The 21,940-nt window shown below is 36.9% G+C and overlaps 1 protein-coding gene across 1 annotated transcript in view; it reads left to right on the top strand.

Annotated features, from left to right (window-relative positions):
- The first annotated feature begins 722 nt into the window (after positions 1-722).
- The window catches only part of IMPL2 (inositol monophosphatase family protein), a 33,397-nt gene continuing 12,179 nt past the window's right edge, over positions 723-21,940 (top strand). The window contains exons 1-5 of the mRNA XM_006833413.4: positions 723-1,350; positions 2,022-2,100; positions 2,292-2,386; positions 8,369-8,418; positions 19,600-19,724. Coding sequence (XP_006833476.2) covers positions 1,050-1,350; positions 2,022-2,100; positions 2,292-2,386; positions 8,369-8,418; positions 19,600-19,724 — 650 coding nt within the window. The 5' untranslated portion in view covers positions 723-1,049. The remainder of the gene's footprint in view (positions 1,351-2,021; positions 2,101-2,291; positions 2,387-8,368; positions 8,419-19,599; positions 19,725-21,940) is intronic.

Here is a 21,940-nt window from a genome sequence, read left to right as displayed (position 1 = left end):
AACATGGATAACATGAATTTATAAAGCAAAAATAAAATTTTAAAATAAAACATTATTGATTTTCAAAGGAGAATTTTAAATTATTAATTATAACTTTTCTTGAAGAAAAAAATCCACATCCATCTTTAAGATGATGCAAGATGCCTCAAAGAACGCATAGATCACTTTACCTTTATCAAGAGGCTATTTTGGTGAAAAGAAAGTCCGCAGGGGTTTTCGAATACTTCTACTACCAAGCAATGATCCAATGCAACAATTGTATCATAGTATAATGCAATGACACTTCTAGAAAACTATGTTTGTGGTAGTTGTATGACCCCAAATTTGCACACACACTCTCTTCATCTCAATAATCAATTCCCAAAAAAAAAAAAGTTCAATTTGAATCCTAGATATGTTCAGAATGAGTCATCTCCAAAAATGAATCTAGACAATTCAGTTTGTGAATTTTAAGATTTTAGCCTTTATAAATTCAAAGTCATTTTTTTTTTTTTAACATTGTTCATCTAATTATAATAAAGCCATAAAAAAAAATAAAAATGAAATTTCTAAAGCTTAGATCCAAACATCTCACTAAAATGAACTGTCTACGTTAATTGGGCTAAAAAAGATATTTTTTAGATTGTGTTTTTAATTTTTAATATTTTTTAATTGTTTATTAGAATGAAAAGAGCGTATATTGCAAATTTTGGATAAAACAAAGGGTCATAAGATGGTTTTTTAAAGTTAGTTGCATCGTATTACTATTGCATGATAGATACTTCCATGTATTGTTGCGGCCGACGTTGAGAATGTAGATTCCCGCCACTTCGAAGCTCCATTTCTCTTTCTCCTGTATGGGCATCTCTCTCTCAACTGTCGACCAGTGCATCTCGTCTCTCTCTCTCTCTCACACACACAAAACACAAAGCCGAGACTTCCTTTTGTCCTCTACCCTTTCTCACTCCAACCTACCTCGCATCTCTCTCTCTGCTTTCCCCCATTAAAATTTGCTTTTCCTATTTCTAGCCTTTCTCTATTTAAAATATCTTAAATCATACCCCATTCCAATGATCTCTCTGTCTACTTCTCCGTCTCCACTCTCTAAACCTTCTCATCTTGCCACCCTTTCACCAAACCTATCCCAAAGCACCCTTGCCACCTCTGTGAAATTCCCAATCTTTCACATTAAATATCGTAAATTTAGATCGAGTTGCAGCTCCAATTTAATGGATCAATCCTCTTGCATGGATTATGACCAAAATATGGGTGTTTTTGAAAAAGTTGCCAATAAGGTTGCAGATGCTGCCGGAGAAGTTATCAGGGGCTATTTTCGCAAGAGTTTCACAATTCTTGACAAAGATGATTTGAGTAAGAAATTAAACTTCATAGTGTCTCATTTTAATTGCCTGTTTATTTTTGTATAAATGAATTTTCATTCATGATTATTTGTTTGTGAAATGCTGGTCATTTTTTTGGTATCAATGTTTTGGGTCATGGGAAATGGGAAGAAGGAATAATAGTGAAATAGGGTTATCTGTATTTCATTGGCCCGTTTAGGTATAAATGGTGCATGTACCATTTGATGCATCCCTAAATCTCAGTCAGTTCAAGTAGAATAGAATATGCTTTCTCTCGTCAGTCTTCTTTTGGTTCTCATATTCTTCAGGGTTTAGTTACCGCAATGTTCTGATGTGCATTGAAGAAACTATCGAGCTAGTAACTGCATTCCACTAGTTGACATTTGTTTCTCTGGAATGGCCTCAATCTGATATATATTGATACTATTACAATTATAATTTTGAGAACTGTTTCGAAAATGGGAATTTTTAGTCTTTTTGTTTAAGGAGTCTTTTTATTTTTGTGGTGCTATTGCTCTGAGTTGTGGATTGCAATTCATTGTTTTCATGAACTTTGTTGGCTACAGCATGGAATCGTAAAAATTTCATTTTATGTAATATAATTAAAGTACCTCTCTTGTTTGGCAACACACTGACTATGTTGAAGTCTGGGCAATTGGATTGAATTTCCTCCCGATACAGGTCCTGTAACCATTGCTGACAGAGCTGCTGAAGAATCTATGGTTTCGGTCATCTTGGAAAATTTCCCTTCTCATGCCATGTGAGGACCATATTGTGCTGAATCTGCTGATAACAAAGGATATTGTGTTCATTTTCTGATAGCATTTCCTTTTAAGAATTCAGTGATTTTCATTTGCAAATAGCATTCATATGTTTAGTTTATTGCTCTGGCGGATCTATTGTAGTTATAGTTTCAGACTTATAATTATGCTTTACTAAAATCTTTGGCAGATATGGCGAGGAAAATGGATGGAGGTCTAGCGAGAGAACTGCAGATTATGTTTGGGTATTAGATCCCATCGATGGCACAAAAAGTTTCATTACTGGTATTTATTTCTTGAATCAACTATGTTGCTTTCATGGGGTAAATTTTTAACAGATATGTTGTTTATTAATTTGAAAAAGAAAATCATAACTCATTCATGCGAAGAAGGCATTAATTCTCATGGACAGAATTTTTGTATATATATTGATTAAAGTACCCCAAACGGGTGACATACTGATGTGATGATCTAAAATGGATAGGATATAGATACTTACAATTCATTTACTACAGCTTTCCCTTGATAAATTTGAATCTACATAGCATGAAAACAATATATTCTAGTCTCAACACTTAAAAAGTTATTTTCAAATGTATATAAAATCCATAAAATAAGGAATTAGGCTTGTAATACATTTTTTAATATTCTTTATATTAAGGTAAATATTAAAAATTGTTTTGGTCATTAATACTTACTTTTATATTTTTTCATCTTTTCTGGAAAATTTTAAAAATACCCCTAGGCACAAATCGATTATTTAAAATTTATTTTTTTCATGAATTTTCAACATCATTTGAATGTGTTTTGTTTTAATCATTCTTTATATGTTTTTCATATTTTAGTAGATTTTTTTGTTTCTTTTTTATTTTTTTTAGCAATTTTTTGATCGCCTGGGACTTGCCCTGTTAGAACGGTTGAATCGGCCTGTTTACTGGTTAGGCCGGTTAAACCACTTCCGGCCCCACGTCCAGTTAACCGTTCCAGTCGATTTTGCGAACACTTGTCTGATTACTCTCCTCAAACTAGAGCACCAGTTGATAGAGACAATATTCTATTAACTAAAGTAATTATGACTTAGGAAACAGATTTGTATTTTCTACTATGAGACGGCTTTTTGACGATGGACAAAATGGTTTTACTATAGAGATCCATATTTTTCATAATACAGGGTCTGAAGATGACTAATATCCTTAGTTGTAAGTTTACTTTAATTGTTAAAACCAAAGTAAACTTCAAAGAAATTATGGAAAGTGCTCTGCTCTTGCTCATTTTTTTCTTCAATATAGCTTAATATCCTCTATTAGGAACTTTTTGCACATTAAAAATGCTGTTTTGGGAGCCCTACTTCACTAGACATTGAAGAAACTTCTGTTTTCTTCTTATAATAAACATACACACAAAAATTATGTTAAATGCAACTTTTGTAGTTTGTTGTAAAAAAAAAACGGTTGAGGTGTGTCATTCTCCACCCAAGTGGACATTGACATCACACATAAGGTGCTATGCCTTGAAACCATTGAATGAACTGTATTCCTTAGCTTAAGCAGGGATATATTGAATGATGCTGCTTCTGCTACATTGTTCGATAAGTTCTTATGCTAAATTTTATGTACTTTTGTTGAGGAAGGACAACAGTCAAATTTGTTGAATATGTCAGTTCACATCAACAACCCAGAAGTTGCACCTTAGAAACTTTTGCCATATCATACATAATATTAGATGATCTTCTGAACATGGTCCCTGAACTCTAGGTTGCCATCTCTTGAGCTTATGACCTGCCTGCTCTACTGGCGAGTAGGTATAATCTCTTGATTATAGGAATTTGATGAAAATTGTCTTTTCTTTGGCACTTCTGTTTTTCTCCTGCAACATCAAGAAACAATATATTCTGTAAAAATAGAATACTAGGTTGCGTACAACCCCATGTCTTTCACATACTTCAGGTTTGTGTTGCTTCATTCTTCTTGACATACCTTTCCATGCATCTTACTACTTTATCTTGGCTAAAACTAGAGTGATTCAAATAATCACTGGTTTAATGTTTCGAAAGACTTCGTCTATAAACGGCGATAGAATCGGTGTCAAATCATCCCTCTTGCACTGTCAACATGGTTCTCCATTAATGACTAAGAAATTATTTCATGAGGTCTTTTCTTTTTTATTGTAAACATGGGCTAAGAGTGGCATTTTCAATGCTTAATTGCAAAAGACACTGAAAACAATGGTCCGTTGACCACCATAAACCCTTAACTGTATTTTTGTTTGGGTATAATTTTGACCTAACCTAAAACTTTGTCATAATACACTCTTGAGAAAACCCATTTTCTATTCAAGTCACGCACTATAAGGATTAGATCCAGACTAAGTGTTAAACCTACATAAATTCAATTCATTACTTTGGCATTCTTCTAAAAAAGCTGGGGATAATGTCTATAATGACCCCCCAGTTTGTATCTTTGACCTTTAGTTGCACTCCTGACCTTGATTTACCCTTTACGAGACCCTTCGGTGAATATCCATCATTCTACGAGGCTCTCTGGTGAATCCATTCCTTTTTCTGTTATGCTCCGGTGAATACCTTCTCTTATCACAAACTCTTTCTTATTAACCAGTATATAGAAAATTCAAAGATTCCCTTTTGCTCATCTCAAGATTTAGTATTGATAAAAATACTCTTTTTTGACCCATTCATGTGGTCCGGAGAACCGTGAACACTTTCCGAATGAAAACAACTTTATTCTTACCAGAGGGGCAAAATGGAAATATAAGCTCTTTCCTACAAGTCACTTATGATGGAAATAGTATACTTCCTTCTAAAATGTTGTGTTGGATAAGGTATGACACAATGCACGTTTAAGAAGCATAACAATCATCCTTCAGAAACTAGACATGAAGACCACTACATGCACTACACCGTAACTATCGTGCATGATTGCAAACTGTCAAACAAAAGCGTTTGATATTTGTATATAAGCAAAGAGAAAGATAGGTAGTGAATGACACACACCGTAGTGAGAGACAATAGAATATCCTTTGGCATACAAATGATGTATCTTGTATTGTATTCATATTTGATCGATTAAACATAGGTTTTTCGCTTCTCCTTAGTATGAGACAATGAATGTAATTAACAAGGCATCCATGGGTATCATGGAAATGCTTGACCAAGAAATAAAATAAAAAGCTTTGTATATGGATATACCTGGTCAGAGTGATTGTTTGAAGCAGTGTTAAAAAAATCGGCGATTTGATCTGGAACCGGGCGATCTGGATCGGGTATCGGTTGGGCCGTTCTGAATCCAGCCATAAAATGAGATCTGGCCGTGTATGCACAGTAAATCGGTAGCATGACATCACAACTCACCGAGTCTATTGATTATGACATCACAACTCACCGAGTTTGTTGATTATAACATCATCAAACTTAGTATTGACTTCATCACACTTTTTTTTAAAGTTGGAAGGGCATTTTTGTAATTTTCGTTAAAAATGGGGGCAGTTACATAGCCATGTTTGCCTTTGTCAACCATGTCCCCCTAGCACCGCGTGCCTCTATCAACCATAGGCACAATGCCTCATGCTCCATCATGGATGGATGATCCATTAAAGCGCCACGTACCCCATGCTCCTTCATGCTTTTCAAGCACCCCTATAGCGCAACATGTCTCATGCTCCATCTTTTCAACCACCCCTAGCGCCAGGTGCCCCATGCTCCATCATGCTTTTCAAGCACACATTTGATGATGGTGATGAGGAGGCTTTTATTCACATCAAACTTGTTCTATTTTTTGGATGTGGGACATTTCGTCCCATTCAACTTGCACAACGTCATTGGACCGTTGGAGGCTTGGAGCATGTTAGCTCTTTTTCTCTCTCTCATATATCAATGCCTATTGTTATACTTTTTTTACCTAGGAATAAATGGTCTAATTATATTTTTTATTTTTATAAGATAGTGATCTTTAGCATAAATTTAGGAATATTAATTTAAAGATAGGGTTCATACAATGAGGCCATTCGAAATCTCTCTCTCTCTCTCTCGCGCTCTCTCTCTACTATCAATCTCTTCCACTAAATTTATTCTAGAAACCTAAAATATTAGATTTGTGAAAAATTAAAGTGTTATTTCGAAAATTGGTACGCATTCTAATAATTTCTACATTGATAACCAAATCTTGTATTTTATTTATTAATTTATTTGCATTATAAATTATGTAATATACTATTTTTCTTACAGTTGTCAATAATATATTTTAAATTAAATGATATTATAAGATACTTCATCCATGATAATTCTATGATTCTTCTTGTGTGATGTAAATTTAATGGTTAACATAAGTTCATGCAAGGAAAGAATATCTCAATATTCCCATATTGATGGAAAAAAATGAAAGTTAATAATGTAGTACCCCCATTTTTTATTGAATTCCTAAAAAACAACATTTATAATGATTTTTTATAATTTTTTTGGACTTTTTTATTGCCGAAATTGACCGATTCGATCGATTGTCGATCCGAACCGCCGATTCACCGATCTGGATGGGTTTTTGGGGTGCCCGATCTGGAGCACCGATCCGTTTTTTAAACCACTGGTATGAAGTTTTCTTGACTTATTCTGTGCTTATTCTTGCATACAACTTAAGATTACCCCAAAAAATCTAGACTTTTTAGGGAAATAAAAGTCCCAAGTGCACGGAAAACTTAAAAACACATTGAAGTTGGTTATAAATTTGTCGTGGAGGAGTTCATTACAAGGATTATTTCTCCTTAAAGGTTCCACCAGAGGTCATATTGTAGATTTTCTCAGTCAAGCTATGGGCACAGTGAGGCATTTGTACTAGCGGACATGTCGTCACTCCTTGATCTTTGTGTACAGTTTGAGGAGAGTTATTGGAGATGATTGTTATGAACACGTGTGCCTTGCATAAAGGCCATATTTGCCTTTCTTGAAATGTTTTATGTATTATGCTACTCGATGGGAACTTTGGTTAATTATGAAGTTTTTCTGCCATTTCTGAAGATTGTGGTAGGCATTAAATGTTCCCGTATGTCGATGAAAATTTAGAAAACCTGAGGTATATATGCTATGATCAAGTGCTTTCTAACCATGGAAGACATAGAGGGATATGGATAAAGATGGACGCCCCAAGCGATTGAGATATACGTTCAGTAGACTTTCTGTGCATGATTGGGTTGGAGAACTTCTAGTTCTGCTGGTAGATTTTACATTGTGTCTTCGGCTCAAAATTTTTGCTGTCATTTTTTTTTGTATGAGGAGCGATCTTGGCCTGATTAGTTCCTATAGTCACTGTGATAGTCAAAGGAAAAGGAACACCTGCTTCTAGTTGCCAAGGTTTTAAAATACCTGACCCCACCTCAGGGCAGGGCAGAACAAATCTGCCCAGTATGAACCGAGGAGGCCTCACGGGATCGCTCAGCCTTGGAGTGCCTAAGCCCAATAAGGTGATGACAGAAAATGCCCTTCAGCAAGTGCATTTTGGTCTTTTTCACCATTCTTTAAGGGGGGAAGACGTGGGTAGGCACCTCCATCCCCTCCATTGTATGCATTATGAAAAGCCCCTTCTTTCATAATAAAAACCCTAAATCTAAACATTTCAACCTTTTTTTTCCAGATTGGAGGAGAGGAATCTTCATAGGAAATCAAAATGAATCTAAGCCGTTATTTAGATTCCAATGGTGTGTTTTGAATATGTTGTCTCTTGGTAATTGTATTCTTGTTTGTTATGTCCATGTCTATGTCTATGTAGCAAAGTATACATCACAAATGACAAAAGTTATCACAGTCACACACAGAGGTTTAGGCTGCTCAAGATTGAGGTGGCGTGTAGGCAGCCAGACGCTTATGGCTGTCTAGTTACTGCTTCACACTATCTTATTCATTGATCGTTGGTTTGGCAGCTTGCCTACTCAGAATAATTGCTTCTTAGATATTCAAATATGATGTGAATAGCGATGGCTTAGAATGTTTCTGTTACTACCTAAGACTCTTGATCACCTATGTCAAGTCCTCAGCTGGTTATGTTAGAAGGTGTTAATGCTGAGAGATGTGATCATGTATGACATTGTGCCTTTTATTTAGTATACTGGTTTCCTTACCAGTGTGTTATTATTATCATCATCGTCATCATCATTGTTATTATTTTTTTTCATAAATAACCATGTCATTAATGAAGGATAATATTTTTTTTGATCACTATTGAGGATAGATCATTTTTACTTGAAATTTCCTCCTTTATATTGCAGGGAAGCCCTTGTTTGGCACTTTGATTGCTCTTTTGCACAAGGGAAAGCCTGTAAGACCTGCAACAACACATCTACTCATTTCTACATTTGTGGGTTTTGGTTACATGTAACATATTTTCTCTATTGATAATTATTTATTACGTGAAGTATGATACAATCTTCATGTTAGACTTAGGATGAAACCGGAAGAAGTAAATTGACACGATTTCTTTATGTTTGACATTGTTGGCACGTCTTTTTGACGAGAAGGTGGTTGCGACGATAGCCCATGGGTACCAAATATGCCTAGGGACTATGGAAGCCCACGTGAAATATGCCCAATTTTGAAGAACCATTACAAGAATGTCATCTCGGCCCCAAAAGCTGTATAAGGGTGGCATTTGACGTCCCAAAGTCCTTCCCCAAGTTTCGCCTCGAGCAGGCGAATATATGAAGAGACATGAAGAAGATAAGGTTTGGAGTATTGCACTCTATACATGTACGAGCTACACCATAGCCAAAACTCCCTGAAGGTGATCTTAGATGGTCTCCAGACCACTGTTGAGGCTTCAGAAGGCCAAAAAACCCATAACTAGCAAGTTTTAGGCCAAACAGACGTCTCTGGGTCATACTTTCCTAAAATGGGTAGGCCATTTACTATTCAGGGGCAGGCAAGCAAAACCAGTTGCCTAAAATAGTAAAAGACTGATACCTCTTCTCAAAATATGGCAGTGCTGGATGAAAAATAGAATAAAGTAAAATAAAAAATAATCCCAAAATCATAAAAAAATGACAAAAAAAACCCCTAAAAAATCATGCAAATGACATCTAGGTCCCCAAAAAGGGGCATCTTCCCATCCACATGGCTTGAGTCCTTCTTTTTGGACTTTCCGATGACGTTCGGGCAATTTATTGTCCTGAAAACCTAGATCGCGCCGAGATGATCATTTTGATATAAGATGTGCATGATGTTATGGAGTTTTGATCATGTTCGTACAAATTTATACTTTTCTGACCAACATGCAAACTTGTGCTTCTTTTGTTGCTTGATCTTGTCCAAAATGTTGCTCTTATTGTCTTCTTTTTGTTAGCAAATTGCAGCTAACCCCCAACCTAGTCTAGCCTACCCAACCTAGCCTAGCCTAGCACACCACAACCAAGTCTAACGTACCCAACCCAGCCTAGCCTAGCACACCCCAACCTAGTCTAGCCTACCCAACCTAGCCTAGCCTAGCTCATCCCAACCTAGTCTAGCCCATCCAACTAGCATGCCCCAACCTAGCCAAGCCCATCCAACCTACCAAACCTAGCTTAGCATAACACAACACAACCTAGTCTAGCCCATCCAGCTAGCACGCCCCAATCTAGCCAAGATCATCCAACCTAACGTAGCCTAGCCACCTACTTCACACATTGCTAAGTCTTATATCCAACACTCCCATTCTATTTTTCATCAATTCCTATGGGTTTTGAGTTTACACCCATATTTCAAGGGGTACCTTTATATAAGCCCCATACATTATAATGCTTTGGGGGCTTTTTGAAATGAATGGAAAATAGGCTTAACCTAGGTGAGGGAGTGTAGTTTTGTTTGTCTTGTTGAAAATCTACTACCCTTGGGAGAGGAGAGAGAAAACTTTGTACCTAGGAGAAAATACCCCTCTCCGACCATACTCCCTAGTTGGACTACACTTCCACCCTAGACCATACCCGATACCCTTCCATACTCCATACCCCTCCATACTCCCTACTTATCCGTACTCCACCCTTGACATACCCCATACCCTTCCATACTCCCTACCACCCATACTTCCCTACTACCCATACTCCATACCACCCATACTCCCCTACTACCCATATTCCCTACCACCCATACTCACTACTACCCATACTCCCCCACCTAGCCCACTCTCTAAGGAGGCTTGCTCTAAGGTTCGTCCCGGCAATCGACACCTTTGACAAGCCTTCGGGTACTTGGGCATCGTGCTTAATACCTTTTCCCCTTCTTCCGGAATGGCCTCCCAGGGGAGGTGACACTAGAAGGCTGGTGGATTTATTGAGTGGTTCCTTAACCCCCAAACCTAGTCTAGCCTACCCAACCTAGCCTAGCACACCCCAACCCATAGCCTAGCATACCCTAACCTAATCTAGCCTACCCAACCTAGCCTAGTCTAGCACACCCCAACCTAGTCTAGCCTAGCCTAGTACACTGCAACCTAGTCTAGCCCATCCAACTAGCACACCCAACCTAGCCAAGCCCATCCAGCCTACCTAACCTAGCCTAGCCTAGCACACCCCACTAGCACGCCCCAACCTAGCCAAGCCCATCCAACCTAACCTAGCCTGGCCACCTACTTCACACATTACCAAGCCTTACATCCAACACTCCTTTTCCAAGCCCAAGGGTCCACGTGGCCCAAACCATACAAGTGCGTATAACCGAGCGGAAGATTGTGAAGGGGCTGATTCCAAACCACAACGATTGACGGCTGGGGTGCTTTTCGCGGGTGCTCCAAGGCGCCAGAATCTAAGGGGGCAACCTTGCCCAGGTGCATCCGACCCCATCCTTACAAGGTAAGATTTACCTTGTAGATTTTGTTGGTTCAAACGTCTTCACCACACCGTCCACCCTTATCCTAGCAGGCACACACACCAAGGTCACCCGTGTGCTCATATGTGCACGCACTTTAGGGGGCACGACACACACTTCTCTTTCTCCTTTTTCCAAAATGTAGAAGCACCTCGGTTTTAAGATTTTTCGAAGCCAAAAATCTAGGGTCGACCAAACATATATTCCAAAGGATGGGTTTCTATAACGCTGTAGCCCTACTTATTGAAGTAGGGCTGCAACCATCTGCACTGTTTTTTTTTTCAACCTTGCAGATTTGGTCCTTGAATCGATGAGAAAACCGAGGTTTTTTTTCTGTGACAGTCTTCCAATTGTTTTATGCTCTCTCCCTTCTCTTTTTTGCATCAAATCATGTAATTCCTTTGGTATCCTCTCTCCCCTCTTTCAATTTTCACGCTGCATCAAATCCATCTCTCCATCTCTATCCCCTTCCATTTAGATGATGGAGCTGCACAAAATCTTTTGAATGGCCATTGGAGTACAACTATAGAACTTGATATGCTATCAATTTTATTAACAAAAACTTTGGCATGTCTCTCATTAGAAGGACTTTGTTAATTTATCTTAAACAGAAATTAAGACACATCTATGCAGGAATGACACTCATAAGTTGGAAACGTACTGTGCAGGATAAGAATCCTTCCATTAATTGAGTTTATAAAGTAGCAGAATAAGTAAAACCAAACCAAAAGAAAATACTGTAGCAAAAGTCATGGTACAAACCTTATTCATTCTCCTCCCAAATTCTGCAGAATTTAGAGTAAAACTGTCAAAGGCATCAAAACACAAGTCGTAGAGAGAAAAGCCACCAAACGCTATTGGAGAGAAACCAATTTTAAAGAGAGAAAACCAAGAAATGGCATCCTAGAAAGAGAACCCACCAAAATCCAACTTCACAAATCTTAGAGAGACCACAATTTTAAAGAGAGAAACCCACAAGCAAGGCATCCAATAGTCTTCCATGCCACAATAGTTTTAGAGAGAGAAATCAAGGAAAACAAAAAAGGTAAAAAAAAAAACAAAGAAAATATTCTTCCATGGAGCCAAAGCATGATGTGGGAAATTGAGGCATGCTAAGAAGTCCCTTTCCTAAAAGCAACCCATAAGAGCTTTCCCCGCCTTTCTTGTGGGTTTCGGTAGATGATGAAAAATGTTTTCAAAGTTTTAAAGGGCGAGAGGCCATGGTATCGTTTTGTTTTTGTTGAGAAAAGGTTTGGGTAAGGGCCTACGAATTAGGATTCTCTTTAGAGAGAAATCGATTTGACGAAGTGAGATGGGAGAGACGGGTGAGTTAGATGTGGTGAGAAAGCATGAGAGAAGAAAAACTGTGGCTTAGGTGACCAGGTATCTTCATAGATTATCGTGCCAAAAACCAAACCATTCAAATATTTTGGATGGTGTAGAGGCTGCAGCAGTACCAATTGTAGTAGAGCTGCAGCCTTAGGTAAACATTTTCCTCTTCCAAAGATAGAGGCATAGTTTTTGATCTCTTTAGCATTGGAATAGTAGGGTGATTCCTCTTTTTTAGAATAGCAAATGTCCATTTTCAAGGAAATTTTAGGTGTATGCACTTACAAGGTAGACCATGTAATGTCAGTCAATCACTGATAAATATATATTTTAAATGCTACATGTTCTTATAATTGATTCAAAGTCTTGCACGATGCAAACTAAATAAGCTCTCTTTGGGTAAGGGTTTGAAAGAGGACATTGTGAATTCTATTGTGATACTGCCTTTGTCCACATGCATTCATCACATACCTCTATGAGCCTTTTATTAGAGATCCGTTCAGCGTACATTGGATTACACTAGGTTCACATGGTTCCTTGTTTAGATGGGTTTTACCCCCTTGTTTGTATGCTAAATGTGGTTTGGAAATAATGCGGTTTGACTTTCATGAAAATGAGCTGCTTTTGTGGTTTGAACAGAAACATGTAATTTCTGTTTCTTTCCCACTCACATAGTGGCAGCATTTCACAAGGACATGCACATATTGAAAAGGGGAAAAGGCGGCAGCATCTAAAGAAGTCACCTGTGCATAAATATTTAATCACCCAAAACAAGTCTTCATGACCAGGCATGGGTTTATAGAAGTATGATTGTAATATTTACTTCAATATCATTAATCATAATGTATTTATAATTATAGTACTATATATGGATGATATGATGGATGTTGAAAAATGTATGGTAGAGATTAATACGTTAAAGACTCAATTGAACAAGAAATTCAAATTGAAAGACCGTGGGTCTTAATAAAAAGTATTTGGCATGGAATCCATACTCCATAGTGATAAAAAGAAGAGGGAAGTTGTGCTTATCTTAGAAAAATATATAGAAGAAGTCTCTAAGTGTTAATATTGGTGATGCGCAACTTGTTAGTACTTCCTTAGTTGATCACTTTAAGATCTCTTCAGATTTATGCTTGGTACATATGAGGACATGCAATATATTTCTTATGTTTCAAGTGCTATTTCTTTGGGGAGCATTACGTATGCAATGGTTTGTACTAGGTGCAATGTCTGATGATGTTGGCGAACAGGCCATTCTGGAAACTGATCCAGATCGTCAAATTGGTGATCCAGATCGGTGAACCGGCCAGTTCGGGATGATCCGACATTAAAAAAATTTTTAAAACTAAAATTGCCTAAAATCATGTTCTCTAGGTTTCCAAGAAAGAAGTATTGCATTATGGATTTTCATTATTTTATCAAAATATATAAATATTCAGAACTCATTTCCTGTCTGAGTTTTTCTTAACCATTACATTACTGTGTTTTTTCAATATTATAAAAGCATGTAAATACTGAGAGTCTTATTTCTATTGGAATGTTACACATTCATTTCATAGTCAATTGGAGTTTAAAATGGAACCAATTACAATAATATGGATCTATAGGAGCATACCCTTATCAAGAATATGTCATAGTCCCTTATATACATTCTAATACCAAAACAAGCGACGAGCTATGTCATAGGCATTCGAATCCTAATTCCTGTTGTGGAACTATTGAGACAAATTGTTGAGTCGATTGATGTATGAGTTTGGGAGTTCAAGCTCTTGAGAAACTGATTAACTATTCGTGCACCATCAATTCATGAACAAAATGAGCATGGTGAGCCTCTTTCTTAACCTGAAATCCCTCAACAGGTACATGACCACCTACATCTGCTTGTGATTGCTCTAATTTTGGTGGGTCACACACTCCCTACTCGTCCTCACCTTGTTCATCATCTTCCTCACTTATTACCTCAAGAAATACTCTCTTTCATAGCACTGATTACTCCTCTTCTACCACAAACTCCTCGATTGTCTAACAACAAATATTGCATCTAGGTTGATTGGGATGTACTCCATTTTTTTCTTAATTGCTGCTCTCGGTGGTTCAAATTATAATGAACATAGACCGGCTTTTGAAGTTTCTTTGAAGTCAGTTGCTTCCTCTTAGGTGTTGGCAACCACTGGAATGTACTGCAGTTTTGCCCATACCCTGTAGTTGAATAGGTCCAATATATAGTACCTTGACGGCTATCTTCCTAAAGTGAGGTGTATCAGAAGCATGTACCTCCCACCATTCAACTGGAATAAAAGGCGAAGGGGGTTAGTAATAAGAGAATGTGAAAATAATTTCATAATGTAAAAGAGACATACAAAATTGTACGAACTATCGAGGGATTAAATTAATGAGCCACACTATGAAGCTCTGGGAGAGAGGCATGAACAGGTGTATCAGAAAACCAATTCAGTTTTATCCTAGGGAGGTCAATAACCGAAGCTATTTTTCTATTTAGGCAACTGATTGAGAAGTGTAAGGCGAAGGGAAAAGACCTCTACATGGTCTTTATTGATTTAGAGAAAGCTTATGATAGAGTACTTCGAGATTTGATTTGGTGGGTGTTAAAAAAGCAAAGAGTCTCCAGACACTACATCGACTTGGTGAGAGACATGTACGATAAAGCGCTAACTAGCTTACGAACAATTAGTGGAGAGATGAGTGAATTTTCAGTGATAATAGGCCTACATTAGGGGTCAACATTGAGCCCATATCTCTTTGTCTTAGTTATAGACGATTTAACTAGGCACCTATAAAATGAGTGCATGTTGTTTGCAAATAACATAGTTTTGATCAATGAGACCTGAAACGATATCAACATAAAGTTAGAACTTTGGAGGGATGCTCTAGAATCTAAACGTTTTAAATTTAGCCGGACTAAGACATAGTATATGGAATGTAAATTTAGTAATAATAGGAGTAGAGACGATGAAGTACTTAAGATTGACGACTAGAAAATACCAAAAGAGCACACTTTCGATAGCTTGGGTTGATAATCCAAGGAAATGGAGAGATTGAGGAAGATGTTGCACATAGAATTAGTGTTGGGTGGGTGAAGTGGCGATGTGCAATTGAAATTTTATGTGATCCCCACATACAAATGAAGCTAAAGGGCAAGTTCTGTAAGACAATTGTGAGACTAGCTTTGCTCCATGGGGCAGAATGTTAGGCGATCAAAAAACAATATACCCATAAAATGAGTGCAGCAGAGATGAGGATGCTGAGATGGATGAGTGGCAAGACAAGAAGAGATAGAATTTGAAATGAATACATTCAGAAAAATTTAAGTGTGGCTCCAATAGACGATAAGATGAGAGAGAGTAGACTTAGGTGGGTTGACCGTGTGTGACGCAGACCCAGTACAACAACTGTTAGAAGGTGCAAGTTAGTTTAAGTGGAAGGCTCAAAAAAGGGCAAGGGGTAGGCCCAAAAGGACATGGTTGGAAGTAGCGAGTAAAGATACAAGGACTTATGGCCTCACTGAGGATATGACCCTTAATAGAGCAGAATAACGGATCAGGATTCGTGTAGCCAACGCCAATTAGTTGGGAAAAGGCTTTGACGATGATGATGATGTCTGTAAAGCATGTGAGAGGGTACATATTTAGCAATAGATAATCTAGATCCATGTCAATGAGAGAATTTGTAGTAAGTCTTGTTGCAAATGAGCTTTCTTCATCCTTATAAATGGAAAGCTGAGAAAAACAATTTAGATTAATAGTTAAAGGGAACATCGCAAATGTACTAAGTCAAGAAAATTCCCACATGGAAGATTAATTGGGTGCATGTACTTGATTCCTATGACTTCTCTCTAATCTTCTAATGCAATATCTCACCCCCTCAATGAGCTTCTTGGAAAAACAAATATTAAATAAAAATATTTGGGGTTGAAATAGAAACCTGGACACGATGATGGAGAGACTATTTACTGTGACAATGATGAAATATTTAAATATTTAACCTTCTAAACACATAAAGAAGCATTTACCTCCATAGTGAATTTGGGCCCAATTGTTTATTCCACATTTTCTTGCATATAAACTGTGGGCAGAAATTTTCCCTTCAAATACCTCATCATCTTCTCCTAACTGCAAACCTCTTTCTTTCCTTTTCTTGTGTGATCAACTTGTATATGCTGCCACCACACTAGTACCAACAAATTGTACCTTTTATGCTCCCCATATCCTTCCATTGAAAAATTTGTTTGAAACTTGCAAGCCAGTCAAGGAAGTCACCTGGCTATAATATCTGAGTAAATCAAGAACATCTACGTTAATAGTTCGTTCAGGGCCTTCAAGCACTTGGACCAACCGTTCCTCTAATTGAATGGAGTTTCTGGCGTGTGACCTATTTGATCCCAGGATATCCGAGTCTAAATCATCCTCTGAATTCAGACCTAATAATTCCAAACAATTCTTGAAAGCACCATATTGCTCTAAACATATAAATCGTAGAAATTCCCTTGCAAACAATAACATGTGAACAAGAACCGTGAATAGTAATTTGTGAATGGTAAAAAAATAAATGAAACATAAAAAATATGCTAGAGATAATTTCAGCAAGACCTCACCAAATTCCAAGGAGATGTAGGTGTTCAAGTACATGTTAAGGGAGACAGGGAAGGAGTTTTTTTTTTTTTTCAATTGGGATGGTGGCAGACTTAGGAATCTTGGGTTAGGAGAGATTCACTAAGCCCGATTCCTTCATGAACCGATGGAGCATGTATAGTTGGCCAGGCTCTTAAGAATTTGAACCCTCAGACCTGTAAATCTCACGACTCAACAATTTGTCTCAACAGTTCCACTGCAGAAATAGGATTCCAACAACTATGACTCATATTGCTATTTGTTTTGGTGTTAGGTTTGTATCTTTTGGACTTTGGAGTTATATTTTTGATATGGGTATGCTCTTACCTATAGATCCATTTTATTGTAATTATTTGAAATTTAGACTTCATCTTGATTATGAAATGAATGTGTAACAGTCAGGCATAAATCAAATTCTCAATATTTGCATTTTTTTATAACAAAAAAAAAAGCGTTAATGTAATGGTCTATTTTTTTGCACCCCTAAAAACTTGTTTTTTATTTTTTTACATTTTTTTGTTATTTTCTCTAACCCAACGGCTGATTTGCCAATCCAATTCGGTTTAGTGACCGGCCGGTTCACTTGGCCTATCCGTATTTCTGAACACTAGTTGAAAAAATGGAATAAAAATCTTAGTATTTCTTTGTTTGGCAGAGTGGAATAAGTTAGAATGTCTACCTGATTAATGTTGACACGGCAAGTATATGATATTTTATATCAACCTGGATATCTTACAACAAGTGCTGTAAATAACTTTCTAATTATTTACAGGTTATTATTTATGTTTTGGAAAATTTTCATTAGTAGATAGACATAAAGACTGCTCTTGAAGTATGACTTTTTTGTAAAAGAAGGAATGAGTGTGAGGATATTCATTTATTCTGTAAGTGTGTGTGTGTGTGTGTGTGAGAGAGAGAGAGAGAGAGAGAGAGAGAGAGAGAGAGAGATGTGCCTCTTGCTTTCAGGATCTATATTTAAGGGATAAGGGAGTTACAATAAGAAGCTGACCCCAATTAATTGAGAGAAGGCTATAATAATGTTGAGAGAGTTACAATAAGAGTGCACTAATTGGGTCACCAATTATGGGAACATGATCCTCTTAGAGAGAGAGAGAGAGAGAGAGAGAGAGAGAGAGGAAAGTCCTCTTACACAGAAGCCGGGCCTCCTACAAAGAAAGGTGGATCGCCTAGAGAGTTTTGATTTTTAGTGGGGATTTTGGGTGTTCCCCTTTACTAAAGTGAGACATTTGGTGCTCTTGCATCTCTTTCTATGAGCTCTAATGGCCGAAAAAAGAACAACGATTGATGGATGGTATTGGTTGGAAGAGTGGTTTAAATGGGAAGATTGGCTGGTATTGCTGCTGACTAGAAAGAGTAAATGTTGTAGCCAAAAGTATGTAATCTGTCAATGAAATAGTGAACCCTATTTGTCATACCCATGGACATAACCCCTGGGGGTTTGTGTCTTTGCTTTATTTTTTTCCTTTTGTTCTGATATGCATGCGTCTTTTTCACCTGTAGCCAATTACGTGCCTGATCTGTCTGTCAGACCCCATTATTTGGGTTCTTCATTCCTAGTTTATTACATCTGAATTTGTAATAAACTAGTTATAGGAACCTTGTAAGGAAATTCCTCATTATCATGATGGACTTCAGAGAGTTTGCCTGAACCCCCTGTTTATTTGGGAAAGTCCTATAGTGTTATGATTTGTTAGTTTCTAGATATGCCCCGCATGATCCTTGATGCAAGAAGTTATATTTAATTCTTCTTTTATTATCTATTCTTCTTTCATAATCTACTAAACAACAAAATGAATTATAGTGTGCATGCTTGTTTATATGTAGTGCACACTACAAGCAAAGGTAGGGTGCCAGTATTTATCTGCTCTTATATATGGTTTCCCCATGTGGATACTCATAACATATAGTTACACTTTGTACCATAAATACATATATGAGGATGTAATCTTGAATTCATGCATTGGATGTTAAGTTGTATGCTTCATAATTTATGTTTTCATAGTGCCAGGACTGTACCCATGAGTTAGCTGTATCTAGATATATTCATGCTTTTGCATATATATAAAATGTGTACATGTATCAGTGCGCGTGCAAATTTATCTAGATGATTGCACATGTAGTTAATGTACATGTCTATGAATGCTTTTATGTGTACTTATATACGGTAATCAGTAGGAGACATGCAAGAATATTGTTTTGGCTAGGCACATGGTAGGGAAAGTGGTGGACATTGGAAGAGCACACGGAAAATTTTCGCGATGGCCAATGAAATTGGAGGAAACTGTGAAAACTATTTACTATTTGGGGAAAACTATACATAATGAATAAAATCACGGGTCAAGAGGAATGTATCTCTGCCTCATGATACTCAAAAGTGTCTTTTTGTGTGCTCTGGGAGATTTCTGTGAGTCACACGCTTCAGCTTCCAAATTAATTTGGCAGATAGTTTATAGCAGTATTCTCATGCTTCTTGCTCCAATACCACTTGTAGCAATATGTTTAAACTCTGATGTTGGAAAGAGCATTCAATGGCCCATTTTCCGAGCCATTATTTCCCCAAGTTGGATAAGGCTTTCATGTTTATTGCTTGAATTTCCCTCAGCTTAATCCACAAACAATTGCTTCTTTTTCTTTTTTTAAATTAATGTTATAGTTGAAGCTTAGAACATGCTATGGTACAGATTATGGGTATAATTGATCAGCCTATTTTAAGAGAAAGATGGATCGGGATGAAAGGCCGGAAAACTACGTTGAATGGAGAAGAAGTTTCCACGCGCCTCTGTAGCAAACTCTCTGATGCGTACTTGTAAGTTATTTTACCATCCATAGTCCTAATATTTAAGGAGATCTAATACCCAAAATATGGTAGTGCAAGATATTTTTTTATGGTAGAGCATTTTCAATCTGCCCAGGATCAATATTTAGTTTGTATGCCTATTACTTAAAAACAGTTTTTATTACTTAATTTGAAAAAATATGTTAACAGTTCATCTATTGGGCTAGCTTTTGGTGCTATTCCAGGTTAAGGGTACTAATTACTTGATTAAGGTAGTATTGTTATAGAATAGGAATCAAAAGCAGGCCCAAGGACATGTATATCTTTAATTTGTGAAAGTTTATGATTAACAAGCACAGTAACTGCTGTAATTTCCTATCCTTCATAGTCCAGTCTGCAATGTTTATTGTTAAATGGATTGATAATCGCAAGAAAGAAATTGTTCATAATCTAAACAGCTGTATAAAGACAAGATGATTGAAGAAATTTTTAAATGACAATGTGGGCAAGATAAATTCCTTATTATAAAAAAAATTAGAAACACATGATGCCTTGATTCTGATCTGTCAATTTCAAATAAGAAACTTTTGAACAACTCAATAATTACTTGTCCATTCCATCTTGAAATTCGTAGAGGATGAGTTCTTATGTAAGAGATTCATCAGTTCTTGAGCATAGTCCTGGTAGATTTATGTGGTACATAACTTTCCATTTGAATGTTTTCTCTCTTGCTGTAGCCTCTCTTAGTCCTCAAAATGTAAATGAAAAGGCAGACTGAACCTTTTGACACACTTCAATCGCCTGAAATAGTTAAGCACCCACCAACCTAATAATTGGATCATTGACACTATGATTGTCATGATGCAGGCGTTGCTTCTGGGTATTAGGTTCTCTGAGCTATATTGTTGACAAGGTGATTTGTGTTATGTTTGCAATCGGAATAACATTTCTATTGTGGGTAGGGGTAAAGCAACTTCTTCTTACAATTTTAAGAGTCTAGTGGGGATTGTGTCAAGGTTGCGTGTTGTGGGGTTTTCCATTTAGTTTAAATGAATGGAGCTATGTCCCAGACTTGTTTGGCATGTCTTTGTAAGTAGTGAGGTGAATCTCTTGCTATTGCCCTCTAGATTTCTAATGGGAAATAGTATCAGAAAATGATGTCTATATTACAACACAAAGGCTTTGCATCATGTTATTCTGGCATACTATTGAAACTTATTGTTGATCCTTTGGGAGTCTTTGGCACAAATTTATTTACAAACTAAAAAATATAGAAGAGGAGAAAGTAGTAAGTACCTTAAGGATTGTATCTTTTTCCTCTTGGTAAAGTGGGTCCAACAAAAAGGCTTCTTAGAGTTTGATAGGTTTTAGTGCTTCTTTAACCACTTCACCTGATTGAAGTGTCCAATGTATATGCAGGCAATAAAATGGACTAAACCATCATTTACTAGAAGTTAACTGAAAGTTTCTTTGTTTAGCACTCCTCTTCATTACAAAGTTATTAAAATTGGACCAGACTAGCGGTCCAACCGGTAGAATCGGTGCTTGGAACATTGTCCGTTGCGATGCAAGTACTAAACCGGGATTTACATGGAACCGGTATTTGACCGGTTAAACTGTTTCGATCGCCAGTTTTGGCAGTTTTATTGGTCCATCCGGTTTGGAAAAGTTGAGCATAAATTCTATAGTTGAGCTTAAATTCTATTTTTTCAAATTTATTGCCAATTTTTTTCATGATCTTATTCTTTCTTTCCATTTCTCACATGTTGATTGGAAGGAAATTTTTCTTGCCAATATAAAAAAGAAACTATATCTTTCTTTCCTTTTTTTGAAAAAATAAAAGGTAAAATTTGTCAAAATCTTGCTTTTTATTTTACACACACATACTCTCTCTCTCTCTCCCCCCCCCCCCCCCCCCCCCGCCCCCCTTGCATTTTTGTGCCTTGTCCATGTAAAATGGAAAGAGAAAAAGTTTTACATATGCACCTTGCTATTAATTAAACAAAATGCAATGGTTAATTTAATGAAATGCAATGCTTAAGTATTTACTAATGTTTAATTTAAACTTTAGTTAAATAAAATGCAATGTTTAATTAAAGGGTGTGGTTTGTATAAGGTTGCAACCTTAAACAATCCACCTAAGGCGCACCTCTAAAGTTTATCATAAATGTACTTTTGATAAAAAAAATTCTTAGGATAGCTTGAGAATCTATTTTCATATGTAATTATAAAATTTTAAACTCTAA

This window comes from Amborella trichopoda, chromosome 3 (assembly GCF_054954075.1).
Source record: "Amborella trichopoda isolate Santa Cruz 75 chromosome 3, AtrichopodaSantaCruz75HAP2 v2.0, whole genome shotgun sequence".
NCBI classification, from domain to species: domain Eukaryota; kingdom Viridiplantae; phylum Streptophyta; class Magnoliopsida; order Amborellales; family Amborellaceae; genus Amborella; species Amborella trichopoda.
The sequence above is the reverse complement of the archived record's forward strand: the minus strand, read 5'-3'. Positions and strand labels throughout refer to the sequence as shown.